Source organism: Jaculus jaculus, chromosome 4, assembly GCF_020740685.1.
Source record: "Jaculus jaculus isolate mJacJac1 chromosome 4, mJacJac1.mat.Y.cur, whole genome shotgun sequence".
Taxonomy (NCBI): domain Eukaryota; kingdom Metazoa; phylum Chordata; class Mammalia; order Rodentia; family Dipodidae; genus Jaculus; species Jaculus jaculus.
This window is the reverse complement of record NC_059105.1, coordinates 161,609,551-161,623,264: the sequence shown is the minus strand read 5'-3', so window position 1 is coordinate 161,623,264 and position 13,714 is coordinate 161,609,551. Positions and strand designations below refer to the sequence as shown.

Here is a 13,714-nt window from a genome sequence, read left to right as displayed (position 1 = left end):
CCCAACCCCCCCCCCACCCATCCACCAACCCCTCCCCTCCCCTCCCCTCCCCTCCCCCCCCACCCCAGCGCCCCAGGCCGCTCCCGAGCGAGGCGGCGCCCCGGAACCTGAAGCGAGCACCCGCGTCGGAAGTGGCGCGGAGGACGCTCAACGCCCACCCACCGCCCGACCCGTGTGCGCGTGCGTGCCTGCGTGCGTGCTTGCGCGTGCGCACTCCCGGAATCACGCGACGCCTAGCGCGCGCGCCGCTCGCGGGGGCTCACGGGCCAGGGCCTGGCACGGGATTCCCGGCCTTAACGGGGCTGTTCCCCGAGGCCGTGCACAGCGCGCTTTTATAGTCGCCCCGGAGTCCCGTGACCTGTCCGGGGCCCCCAGGATGGGGAAGGAGGCGGCCTCCCCCCCGGGGTGCTGGTGAACTGGCCCGAGGGCGTGCAACGTCATGGGTCACGGGCCCCCCACGTTTCTCCCTGGGCCCCGAGCAGGATTGTGGGAGGACTGCAGGCGTGGCCGCCAACCTGAGGATTCAAAGTCTGCGGGGCAGCTGCTGTTCTGGAAGTCAGAACCGCTGGGCCCTGGCCTGAGGGACCGGTCCCGCAGTCTCTGGGCAGAGATTTCACTCGATTTCAGGTGACACAGCCATAAAAACGTGCTAATCATCCCTTCTCTACTGTCTCTTAAGCATTTTTTTTTTTTAAAGCAGCAGGAAAGTAATAATGCATGGCAAATGAGAACTCTGGCCTACTTTAGTTGGAGAAGCTCTTCTGAGGTTTTTTGTTGTTGTTTTTCTTCTTCTTTTTTTTTTTCTTTCGATTTTTCGAGGTAGGGTCTCACTCTAGCTCAGGCTGACCTGAAATTCATTATGGAGTCTCAGGATGGCCTCGAACTCACGGTGATCCTCCTACCTCTGCCTCCTGAGTGCTGGGATTAAAGGCGTGCGCCACCACACCCAGCAACAAAATAGATTTTTTTTTAAAATTTTTATTAACATTTTCCATGATTATTAAAAAAAAAAATCCCATGGTAATTCTCTCCCTCCCCCCTGACGCTTTCCCCTTTGAAATTCCATTCTCCATCATACAAAATAGATTTTTAAAACATTTTATCCAGATTATTACACAGATAAGGGAGAAAATTGAGTGCTAAGGAAGGGGAGCTAAAGTGGGGAGAAGGGAGATGTGCCACGTGGAACCCAGGGATCCCATGTGAAAGAGTATGGATCATAGATTGAAAAAAGAAAGTCATGAAAAAAGGATTTTTTAAAAAATTATTTATTTATTTATTTATTTGAGAGCGACAGACACAGAGAGAAAGACAGATAGAGGGAGAGAGAGAAAATGGGCGCGCCAGGGCTTCCAGCCTCTGCAAACGAACTCCAGACGCGTGCGCCCCCTTGTGCATCTGGCTAACGTGGGTCCTGGGGAACCGAGCCTCGAACCAGGGTCCTTAGGCTTCACAGGCAAGCGCTTAACCGCTAAGCCATCTCTCCAGCCCGAAAAAAGGATTTTTAGAAACTTGTGCTTCCAGCTGGGCGTGGAAGTGAGACCCTACCTTGAAAAAAACAAAAAGGAAAGAAACATGTGCTTCCAGAAAAGATTTAATGTCTATTATGGAGCCCCCCCCCACACACACACACCTTACAGTAGATTAGAAGATTGTTGGAGATCAGTGCAGAGAGAGGGTCTGTTGATTTGAGGCAGCTTAATTGCTCCGTTTAAGAAATGGAAAAAATTCCAGTGTAGATTAAAATCACCCTTCAACTGGATCATCTTGACTCTGGCTCTGTAATATAGTCATGATTCTCTATAAAAAACAGAACTGGCCAGACGTGGTGGCCTTTAATCCCAGGCAGAGGTAAAGAGAGGATTAGGGTGAGTTCAAGGCCACCCTGAATTCCAGGTCAGCCTGGACTAGAGTGATACTCGACCTAAAAAAACAAAACAGGGCTGGAGAGATGGCTTAGCGGTTAAGCGCTTGTCTGCAAAGCCAAAGGACCCAGGTTTGATTCTCCAGGACATGTAAAAAAGCCAGTTGGACAAGGTGGTGAATGCATCTGGAGTTCTTTTGCAGTGGCTGAAGGCTGTGGCATAACCATTCTCTCTATATATCTGCCTGTTGCGCTCTCTCACTCTGTATCTCAAATAATTAAAGTGAAACTGAGTCCAGCTCAGAAGGAACTTTGTAAAAAAAAAAAAAAGTCCTATTAAAACATGAACCTAATTTCAGGTCAAACTAACATTCTAATTGTATATTGGAACCACCAAAACATATATTACAAAAAGTAACAGAAGCCAGGCATGGTGGCGCAAGCCTTTAATCCCAGCACTTGGGAGGCAGAGGTAGGAGGATTGCTGTGGGTTTGAGACCACCCTGAAACTACTTAGTGTATTCCAGATCAGCCTGGGCCAAAGTGAGACCTTACCTCAAAAAAAAAAAAATTTTTTTTAAATAAAGTAACAGGAATGTAATATAAAATGAGAAAAAAAAATGTGACTCATACTGGAAAGATGGCTTAGCCATTAAGGTGCTTCTTGCCTGCCAATCCTAATGACCTGATTCCCCATTATCTACCTAAAAGCCAGTGGCGCATGCAGCTGGAGTTTTTGTTTGCTGTTGCTGGAGGTCTTGGTGCACTTATTCTCTCCCCCCACCACCTGCTTGCAAATAAATAAGTTAAAATATTTTTTTTTAAAGGCTGAGTGTGGTGGCACATGCCTTTAATCTCAGCACTTGGGAGGGAGAGGTAGGAGGATTACCATGATTTCGAGGCCATTCTGAGAGTACATAGTGAATTCCAGGTCAGCCTGGGCTAGAGCTAGACCCAACCTTGAAAAAAAAAAAAAGGAAAAAAATTTAAAAAAGAAAGAAAAACAACCCTAGGTGCTGCTATGCATATCAGTAAAGGGCCAGAGGAAGCAACGCAGCATTTAAAGAAAAAAATGATTCAGAAGTAAAGCCAAGATTACAAATTAATTATGAGGAAAGAAAGTCATACTAACAGAAAATTGAGCTACTTGGTAGAAAGTGCTGAATAGCCAGGTGTGGTGGTGCACACCTTTAATCCCAGCACTCGGGAGGCAGAGGTAGGAGGATCGCCACCCCGAGACTACATAGTGAATTCCAGGTCAGCCTGGACCAGAGTGAGACCCTACCTTGAAAAACAAAACAAAACAAAAAAGTGCTGAATAAATAGAATAGAAACTTCATGTTATATACAATTAAGGAAAGGAAATAGAAAAAGTGGTGCAAATAAGAAAACTAGCTTGGCATGGTGGCACACGCCTTTAATCTCAGCACTTGAAGGCCAAGGTAGGAGAATCTCTGTGAGTTCAAGGTCACCCTGAAACTACATAGTGAATTCCATGTCAACCTGGGCTAAAGTGAAACTATCTTGAAACCACACCCTCCAAAAAATAAATAAAAAGAAAGAAAAATAAAACTGATAAATTATTAAAATCTGCTTGCAGAGATTAAATAGAGACTTATTTTTTAAGTTTAGAGAGTTTATTAGCCGGGTGGGGTGTGGTGGGGCTCACCTTTACTCTCAGCACTAGGGAGGCAGAGGTAGGAGGATCAATGTAAGTTTGAGGTCACCCTGAGACTACATGGTGAATTCCAGGTAAGCCTGGGCTAGAGGGAAACCCTACCTCAAAACTCTCCCGAGAGACTTTATTAGATTAAGAGAAGAGGAGAGATTATGGAGAGCCCCTGCCCATGAGAAGGCAGGAAGGGGTAAAGCCCACCTAGAGACCAAAATTAGGGTTACTCATAGATTCTGAATGGTGTCTAAGCTAACCAGCCATGATGCCAGGTTTTGAGGATGTGGGCACAGCAAACTGGAGCTCTTTTGGATTCACAATCTAGTAGACTGTAAGGGGGACTTTTTTGTTTGTTTGTTTCTTTGTTTAGTTTTCCAAGGTAGGGTTTCACTCTAACCCAGGCTGACCTGGAATTTACTCTGTAGTCTCAGGGTGGCCTTGAACTTACAGTGATTCTCCTACCTCTGCCTCCTGAGTGCTGGTATTAAAGGTGTGTGCCACCAGGCCTGGCTCAGGAGGACTTTAAAAAAAATTTTTTTTGTTTATTTTTACTTATTTGAGAGCGACAGACACAGAGAGAAAGAGGGGGAGAGAGAGAGAGAATGAGTGAGTATGGGTGCACCAGGGCCTCCAGCCACTGCAGACGAACTCCAGATGCGTGCGCCCCCTTGTGCATCTGGCTAACGCGGGTCCTGGGGAATTGAGCCTCGAATCGGGGTCCTTAGGCTTCACAGGCAAGCGCTTAACTGCTAAGCCATCTCTCCAGCCCAGGGGAACTTTTTAATAAAGACTTCAACTATCTAGTTCAATGTAGGACAAATGCAAATAGGTTACTGAACAGCTATGATACTTGAGAGTTTTCTGAAGGTTGGAGCTGGTATTTCTGACTTTTGGAAGCTATTGGCAAGGAAACTGCAAATCAGTGTAAACTGCTTATTTTGTGTTCATTTAGAGTAGGCTCTTATATAAAAGAGTTATTTTTATATTCATTTTTTTGTATTCTCTGCAATCCCCTCCCCACCATTGCAGGTCATTTCTTTTAAATAACTTTTAAGTAAGGCTATAAAATAATGGGTTCCTTCATGACATTTTCATACATGTATAATATCATTTGTCCACTGGCCCTGCTATTACTCTCCTTCCCGCTCATCCTCCCTCCCACTGGTCCCCTTGCACTTCCCCAAACAGTGTCTCTTTTTTTTTAAAATTATTTATTTATTTATTTGAGAGCGACAGACACAGAGAGAAAGACAGATAGAGGGAGAGAGAGAGAATGGGTGCGCCAGGGCTTCCAGCCTCTGCAAACGAACTCCAGACGCGTGCGCCCCCTTGTGCATCTGGCTAACGTGGGACCTGGGTAACCGAGCCTCGAACCGGGGTCCTTAGGCTTCACAGGCAAGCGCTTAACCACTAAGCCATCTCTCCAGCCCAACAGTGTCCCTTTTGCTTTCATGTCATATGAGGAAAAAAATACAGTATTTTTCTTTTCCCCTTACCACTATCCTCTATTCACACACATGTTATTTTAAATCTAGGTCCCACATATGAAAGAAAACAATGGAAAGTTGTCATTTTGAGTCTGGTTTATTTTGCTTTACATGATAATCTCCAGTTCCATCCATTTTTACAGGCATGATTTCTTTCAGATAATTTGAGCTGGTTGGGTAGTGTATCTTAGTGACTGGCTAAATTTTCGAATAATTAACTGGATTCAAAAGCCCTTGGAGGCTGGGCGTGGTGGTACACACCTCTAATCCCAGCACTTGGGAGGCAGAGGTAGGAGGATCACTGTGAATTCAAGGCCACCCTGAGACTACACAGTGAATTCCAGGTCAGCTTGGACTAGAGGGAGACACTGCCTTGAAAAACCAAAACCAAAACAAATCAAAACACACACACACATGCACACACACACACAAACAAGCAAAAAACAAACCCTTAAGAAGAACTGCTACATTTATCATATCCCTACCTCCAAACAGTGCCTAGTTTACAGTGGCCATTCTATATCTTTTGAATGGCAACATATCAATGAATATTCTTAGTTGATTGGGGACTAACATGTATCAGGCACCCACATTTATCAAAAATATGAAACATAGGCTGGAGAGATGGCTTAGCAGTTAAGGCATTTGCCTACAAAGCCAAAGGATACTGTTCAATTCCCCAGGACCCATGTTAGCCAGATGCACAAGGGGGTGCATGCATCTGGAGTTCATCTGCTGTGGCTGGAGGTCCTGGCATGCCCATCCTCTCTGTCTCTCTCTCTCCCTCTCTCTCTCTCTCTCTCTCTGCCTCTATCAAATAAATAAATAAATAAAATGCAATTTTAAAAATGTTAAATTTAGCACATCAGATTAAATTATATTTCAAGTAATTAAGAAGAAATTTTATATAATTTATGAAAAGGCTTTTTTTTTTTACAAGTGATGGAACCAAAACTCAGAAATAATGAGTAATTGCCTTGTATGACATAGATTGTGACAAGCATGGTAGAAATTTAGCCTCCTGTCTATGTGACTCCAAAGTCCATGATCCTTCAATTACGCCACACTGCTCTTTTGAACCCAGTTTCGTGTTTCTTTTTTAATTATTCAAAATAATAATAAGACCTTGGAAATAGCGTGTAGACAGAACTATGAAAGACATTTACTCCTTTGTGGCACGTCAAAGTATTGTGCCTATTAGTACTGTAAGACATCTGTTAAGACTGAGGATTTCCTGAGCACTGGCCGCAGAACTGGAGTAGTGCACTTAGTTGGAAGGTCCCTGAACCAAACAAAACTTGGGGAGCCATGCAAATGTCACATGAGTCTACTCTAGAATTCCAGTTGATTAAAGAGCCCAGGGCTGGAGGGATGGCTTAGCGGTTAAGGCGCTTGCCTGCAAAGTCAAAGGACCCAGGTTCGATTCCCCAGGACCCAGATAAGCCAAATGTACCAGGTGGTGCATGCATCTGGAGTTCATTTGCAATGGCTGAATGCATGCCCATTCTGTCTATCTCACCCTCTCTCTCTGTCTCTCTCTCACTCTGTGTCTGTCTCATAAATCAATAAATAAATAAATAGACCTGACCAAGGAGAGTCTATCTGTAGACTGTCTGGGGGCCTATCACATTTAATGAACTGACTGAATGAAGAGCAACTGAAGTAGCTTGGGAAGATGGCTCAGCAGTTAAAGGGACTTGCTTACAAAGTCTGCCACCCCAGGTTTGATTCCCCAGTACCCACATAAAGCCAGATGCACAAAGTGGAACATATACCTGGAGTTCGTCTGCAGTGGTTAAGAGGCCCTGGTATACCCATTGATATTCTCTCTCTCTTCCCTCACAAATAAGTAAATAAAAATATTAAAAAGATACTGATGTGCAGCCAGGCATGGTGGCACATGCCTTTAATCCCAGCACTCAGAGGCAGAGGTAGGAGGATTGCTGTAGGTTCAAGGCCACCATGAGACTACATAGTGAATTCCAGGTCAGCCTGGATTAGAGTGAAACTCTACCTCAAAAAACTAAAAAAAAAAAAAAAAAAAAAAAAAAATGAAGTGCATGTGTGTCTGTGTAAGTGTGTCAATCTTGTCTAGGAATTCATCCAAGGAACCCAGAGGGCATGGGGACAGTTTAGAGAGATACACACAGTGCTGCTAGATTTGCCAATTGCGAAACAAGGGTGCATATTCAGAAAACACTTGTGCTGAGGTCTAGGGCTGGCATACATCTAGACTGACACTCAGGTGAAGCTTCACTGAGACCAGCTTTGTTAGCGGCTGGTTTAATGTGAAAAATCTCTTAGGTGACCAATTTAATAAACCAATTTTACTGGGCGTGGTGGCGCATGCCTTTAATCCCAGCACTCAGGAGGCAGAGATAGGAGGTCACCATGAGTTCAAGGTCATCCTGACACTACATAGTGAATTCCAGGTCAGCCTGGGCTAGAGGGAGACCCTACCTTGAAAAAACTAAACAAATAATAATAAGCTAGTTTTCTCAGAGCACCCAAGTTTATCTGTCTCTTCAAATGCAGCCACATGGGTCTAAATCCAACAGCATCACCCATTGCTACAAGGGGCCTTGAAGCCATCCATTCAGCATAGAGAATGCAGGAACCTCTGCCTCCCGAGTGCTGGGGTTAAAGGTGTGTGATCCTACATCTGGCTAACAAAATTATTTTTAACAAAATAAAGAAAGATTTTATTATAGAGTCTAAGTTAAGGAAATAAGGCTCCCGCAAAGCAGATGGGCAGCAGTTGGGAGGGAGAGTCCCTAGAAATGGGGAAATTCACCAGGTAGCTCTGATTAGGGTGTTTCATGGGAAGGGGAACTTCTTTTTGGAGAAAAAAATAAAGGAAAAAATAAACAGATTAATCAAGTTTCTACGCAGAGAGTCAGGTTCCTTTAGGGAAAAAGAGATAAGGGAAAGCTATACTAATCAGGTTTCTAGGGAGGGAGTAATCTGATTTACATCTTTATGTCAGGCTTCTAAGAAAGGGGAACTCTTTTAGGACAAGAAAAAAGAGAGAGAGAGAGAGAAGATGAGAAAACTTAATCTCTCCTTATAGGCTCAAAGGACATTTCCCACTTTAAAAACAACCACAAAAACAAAACAACAACAAAAAAACCCCACAAAAATCCTGCTAGTTTTGAGGGTACCGTTACCCTTAGCTGTCTAGCCAATTTCTATATTTTATTCTTCATCATAAATAATGTAGCTTTTTCTTTTCTTCCAGCTAGATCTTAATCAGAATAAAGAGAAACAAAATTGAGAGTAATCTTTATCATTGCTCAATTGAGTACGGAAACCATGGGGCTGAATGCTTAGAGTCATTTCATGTCTTAGAGTTTAAGATTTGAAACGTTGATCCAAAATCTCACTTCCCAGGACTTATGCCTATTTTCCTGTGTGTCATCAAGGTATATGAAGACCTTGTGCCTCCCAAACCAGACTCCTGCCTTCATTCTCGCCATTGCTGAGCCTGATTTACCTTTCTAAATTAGTGTTTTTAGTCTTCCAGTCCACCTCTTTCCTCATGTCTCTTCACTGCTTATCAGATGAAGGTCAATTGCTCAGGCGGCCATATATAGTCTTGAACTCTTTCCGCTGCTGAATCACCTTCACTTTGTGTTATCAACATTGCCTTAGGATGGTTTGTCGCTCAGCCATCTTTCTACCACTTAATTTTTTACCGGGTCTGGAGTCACACAAGTAAGACCATCAACTCAGAGTGTGATGTAAGGGTCCGAGAATCACTGAAGAAAGACCCCAGACTCACATAGTATGTAAAAGCATAGAGCATTTATTTTGCAGACTCGGCCAGCATGTGGGGGTCAACCATTCATGCAAAATGACGACCCTGAGAAGAGCTTGAAGGCTCCCTTTAAGAACAGCTATGGGAATTTTGGCGGGCTTAGTCTTTTCTAACACGATTGGCTAATTTGAATAGTAGCTGTACTTGCACTCTTTTGATTGGGCCTAAGGTTTTGGCGGGCTAGATCTAGGGGAATTTCAGGCTGGTTAAGTAATTAAAAAAAAAAAAGATTGGTTAGGGGGTTGAACTAACCAGCCATGACACCAAGTTTTGGGGACTGAGCTTAACCAACCACAATGCCAGGTTGAGGCTTAATCCTTCCAGGAATCTTATTTCCAATAAAGGGGAACTCCTTTTTAGGGAGGGACTCGGGGTGTTTATACAAAAACAGATTATTCTAAGAAAGAGGTACTCCTTCCTAGAGAGGATTGGGTTATTTTAACATAGATCTAGAGAATTCTTTCAGTCAAGAGATTAGGAGAAGCCGATTCTTCTCCCATTTCGATTCTTCTCCCATCTCTAGCAAAGTGGAGACTGAAATAGAAGTCTCAAGGACAACTCCAGCTTTTACTTTTGGGGGGCTCAGTCACCCTAAACTGCCTCAACACCCTCCCCCCACCAAAGAAGCAAACCAAACTGTCTTTAGGTAATTGAGGCAATAACCTATTTGGCTTCTTTGAGCTAAGGGGAGTTGATAGGTGTGGCAGTTCAGGAACTTCTCCAGTGGGTCAAACTAAGGGACCCCAAAAGTGCATTGGTGGCAGATAGTGCTGGGAGAAAATGTTGGGCAGAAAAAAAGGGGGAAGTGGGCATTGATTAAATTGGAGCTTTATAGTGCTTACATTCTTGTGGACTTTCAGGTCTTGGAGAGTGATAAAGGGGACTGAGGTAGATGGAGTTAGATTGTTGCTGGCCCATCTGAGTGTGAGCTGACTATAAGCAAGAAGAGATACAGTTAAAACAGCTGCTGAACACACAAGGTCCTAAAATCAATGGAGTTACTTATTATCAGAAATGATAGAATTCTCTTTCACCATGAAGATCCAGAAATCCATTTCTAAAGCTGTTGACCACATGGCATGACCTCTACCTGTTCTTGTAGATCTTATAAAGCAAATAAGACATTATCTCTCAAAAATCAGCTCCAAACTGGGCATGATGGTGCACACCTTTAATCCCAGTACTTGGGAGGCAGAGGTAGGAGGATCGCCATAAATTCAAGTACACTCTGAGACTACATCATGAAGTCTAGGTCAGCCTGGACTAGAGTGCAACACCATCTAAACAAACAAACAAAAAAAAATCAGGTTCAAAAGGCCCAAAGCCACATAGTCAGGTTTCTAGCAGTAACAACCCCCACTTCTTGGTACCAATTTACTGTTGCAATTTGCATTGCTGGCAGAAAACATCCAACCAAGATCGTCTTGTGGAGGGCTGGAGAGATGGCTTAGCAGTTAAGGCATTTGCCTGCAAAGCCAGAGGACCTAGATTCAATTCCCCAGGACCCACGTAAGCCAGATGCACAAGATGGCACATGTGCCTGGAGTTTGCAGTGGCTGGATGCCCTGGCATGTCCTTTCTCTCAAATAAATAAATAAAAATATTTTTGAAAAGAACAGCTTGTGAGAGGAAAGGGTTTGTTTTGGACTACAGACTCAAGGGGAAGCTCAGTGATATAAGTGGAAAATGACGGCATGAGCATACAGCACTGCAAGCTAGGAGAAATGCACTTCCTGAGAGGGAATGGCAAAAACAGATGGAAAAGAAAAGCACGTGCTTGAGAAATGGCTCAGAGGTTTTGGTTAAAACATCCAAATGGGGACTGGAGAGATGGCTTAGTGGTTAAGCACTTGCCTGCAAAGCCTAAGGACCCTGGTTTGAGGCTTGATTCCCTGGAACCCACGTCCAGATGCAGAAGGTGGCGCACGCTTTTGGAGTTCGTTTGCACTAGCTGGAGGCCCTGGTACACCCATTCTCTCTCTCTCTTTCTCTCTCTCTCCCTCTCTCTCTCTCTCTCTCTCTCTCTCTCTCTCTCTTTTTCTCTATTGCTCTCAAATAAATTTTAAAAAAAGAAAAAAAGAAAAGTAAATTCTATTTAAAAAATTTTAAAAAGATAGAGTTGCTGGACATGGTGGCACATGCCTTTTAAAAATACAAACAAGAAGCCGGGCGTGGTGGCGCACGCCTTTAATCCCAGCACTCGGGAGGCAGAGGTAGGAGTATCGCCGTGAGTTCGAGGCCACCCTGAGACTACATAGTGAATTCCAGGTCAGCCTGAGCCAGAGTGAGACCCTGCCTTGAAAAACCAAAAAAAAAAAAAGAAAAAAAAATACAAACAAGAAAAAATAGCCAATTGTTGTCATACCTTGTAATTTTGCTGCCAGATCTAAAGTATGCTGTTGTGATATAGTGTAGAAAAGGAGCAATAACTTTTATATGATATGCTAGTGGGGGATGGGGAGGGGAAGAGGAAAGGAGGGAGGGAGAGAGAATGAATATCAGGCAAAGGAATCACCTCTGCCTCTTCTCTTTCTGGAAGCTCCAGACCACATGTTCTAATTACCTTGTGTGGTGGTTTGATTAATCTGTCCCCCATAAACTTAGGTGTTTGGAATGCTAGGTTCCCAGCTAATGGAGATTGAGGAATTAATACCTCCAGGAGACAATGTATTGTTGGGGGTGGGCTTATGGGTGTTATAGCCAGCTCCCCCTCGCTAGTGTTTGGCGCACTCTTCTGTTGCTATGGCCCACCTTATGCAGGCCAGAGAGGGTGATGTCCACCCTCTGCTCATGCCATCATTTCCCCTTACCATCGTGGAGCTTCTTCCTCTGAGTGCGTAAGTCAAAATAAACCTCTTTTTTTCCCCACAAGCTGCACTTGGTCGGGTGATTTCTGCTAGCAGTGCGAACCTGACCGCAGCACCTTGGGTTGACATCACCAGAGAAAGAGAAGTGCTCTTCTGTCTGAGTATGGAGCTTCCTTCATGGCTTTCTGATCCTGACCTTCCTCTGCCTCAGGAGGAAAGTCAAAAGTACATAGAGCCTCGGGCCCCAAAGCACGATTGGAGGCGTGACATGACCTGGTGGGAAATATTTCATTCCATCACGTTCCATTCCTCAAACTAGACGCTGGAGGAGCCAAACAAGAAAACACAGGCCCTTCAACAGTTCATGTTAGTGCAGGTGGCTGTACATTTCATTTGAAACTGTACACGTATTCCTTCCACTCAGTCTCCTAAAGAGATTCGTTGAAAGAACAGGGCTGGAGACCTGATTCCTGGACCTAACTCTATTCAGCCAGGTGAGGGGTTGGGGTGGGGTGGCAGGAATGAGAACGGAGGGTGCAATAAACGAAAACAATCACTGCTCTTGGCAGTGATTCTAGCAGGAGGCTTGCGTTGCTCACGTCGTCATCTTCTTTCCTTGTTATAATGAGCCTGTTGATCAACAGATGGCGTTTTCTCACATCCTTGCCTTTAGCTCACCTGGGCTGGGCTGAGGGACAGAGCAAAGTCAGCACAGCTAAGACCAGATAGCAAGCCATGCACTATGCAGATGTGAGAGGGAAATGTCTCCTTAAAAAAAAAAGAAGAGGGCTGGAGAGATGGCTTAGCGGTTAAGCACTTGCCTGTGAAGCCTAAGGACCCCGGTTCGAGGTTCGGTTCCCCAGGTCCCATGTTAGCCAGATGCACAAGGGGGCGCATGCATCTGGAGTTCGTTTGCAGAGGCTGGAAGCCCTGGCGCGCCCATTCTCTCTCTCTCCCTCTATCTGTCTTTCTCTCTGTGTCTGTCGCTCTCAAATAAATAAATAAATAATTTAAAAAAAAAAAGAAAAAAGAAAAACTTTCAGGGCTGGAGTGATAGCTTAGCAGTTGGGGCACTTGCCTGCAAAGTCAAAGGATGCAGGTTCAATTCCCCAGGACCCAGGTAGGATCAGATGCATAAGGTAGCACATGCATCTGGAGTTCATTTGTAGTAGCTGAAGGCCTGGCGTGCCCATTTGGTCTCTATCTGCTTCTCTCTTTCTCTTTCTCAAATAAATAAATAAATTTAAATTAATTAAAAATTTATGGGCTAGAGAGAGGGCTTAGCAGTTAAGGCACTTGCCTGCGAAGCATAGGGATCCAGGTGTGATTTCCTAGGACCCATGTCAGCCAGATGGACAAGGTGGTGCATACTTCTGGTGTTCGTCTGAGGTGGCTGGAGGACCTGGGGCACCCATTCTCAATCTCTCTGTCTCTTTCTCTGCCTCTTTCTCTCTCACTCTCTCAAATAAATAAATAAAAATAAAGTAAAAAAAAGTTGTCTATGTGTAAATACAAGGGCTTCAGAGATGGCTTAATGATTAAAGGCACTTGCTTTTAAAGCCTGATGGCCTGGGTTCTATTCCCCAGTAGACACATAAAGCCAGATGCAAAGTGGTACATGTGTCTGGAGTTCATTTATAGCAGCAAGAAGCCCTGAAGCACCCATTCTCTCTCTCTCTCTTTCTCACATAAATAAATATTTTTAAAATGTGGGCTGGAGAGATGGATTAGAGGTTAAGGCACTTGCCTACAAAGCCAAAGGACCCAGGTTTGATTCCCCAGGACCCACATAAGCCAGATGCACAAGGGGACACATGTCTGGAGTTTGTTTCCAGTGGCTGGAGGCACTGTGCATACCCATTCTCACTCTCTCTCTCAATCTCTCTGTGTCAAATAAATAAATAAATAAAAATAAATTATACAAACATGTAAATACAAAATGTCACTAATTCAGAGATACCCAAGGAAAGCGCTAAAATTACATACAATCTCTACATTCATAAATAACTGCTAGTAACACATTGATATATTTCCTTCTTTTCCCATAAGCACACATTTCCCAGTATA

At 44.2% G+C, this 13,714-nt stretch overlaps 1 protein-coding gene across 1 annotated transcript in view; it reads left to right on the top strand.

Moving 5' to 3' along the window:
• Positions 1-362: 362 nt before the first annotated feature.
• The window catches only part of LOC123460288 (butyrophilin subfamily 2 member A2-like), a 44,312-nt gene continuing 30,960 nt past the window's right edge, over positions 363-13,714 (top strand). Inside the window, exon 1 of the mRNA XM_045148468.1 lies at positions 363-627. Coding sequence (XP_045004403.1) covers positions 440-627 — 188 coding nt within the window. The 5' untranslated portion in view covers positions 363-439. The remainder of the gene's footprint in view (positions 628-13,714) is intronic.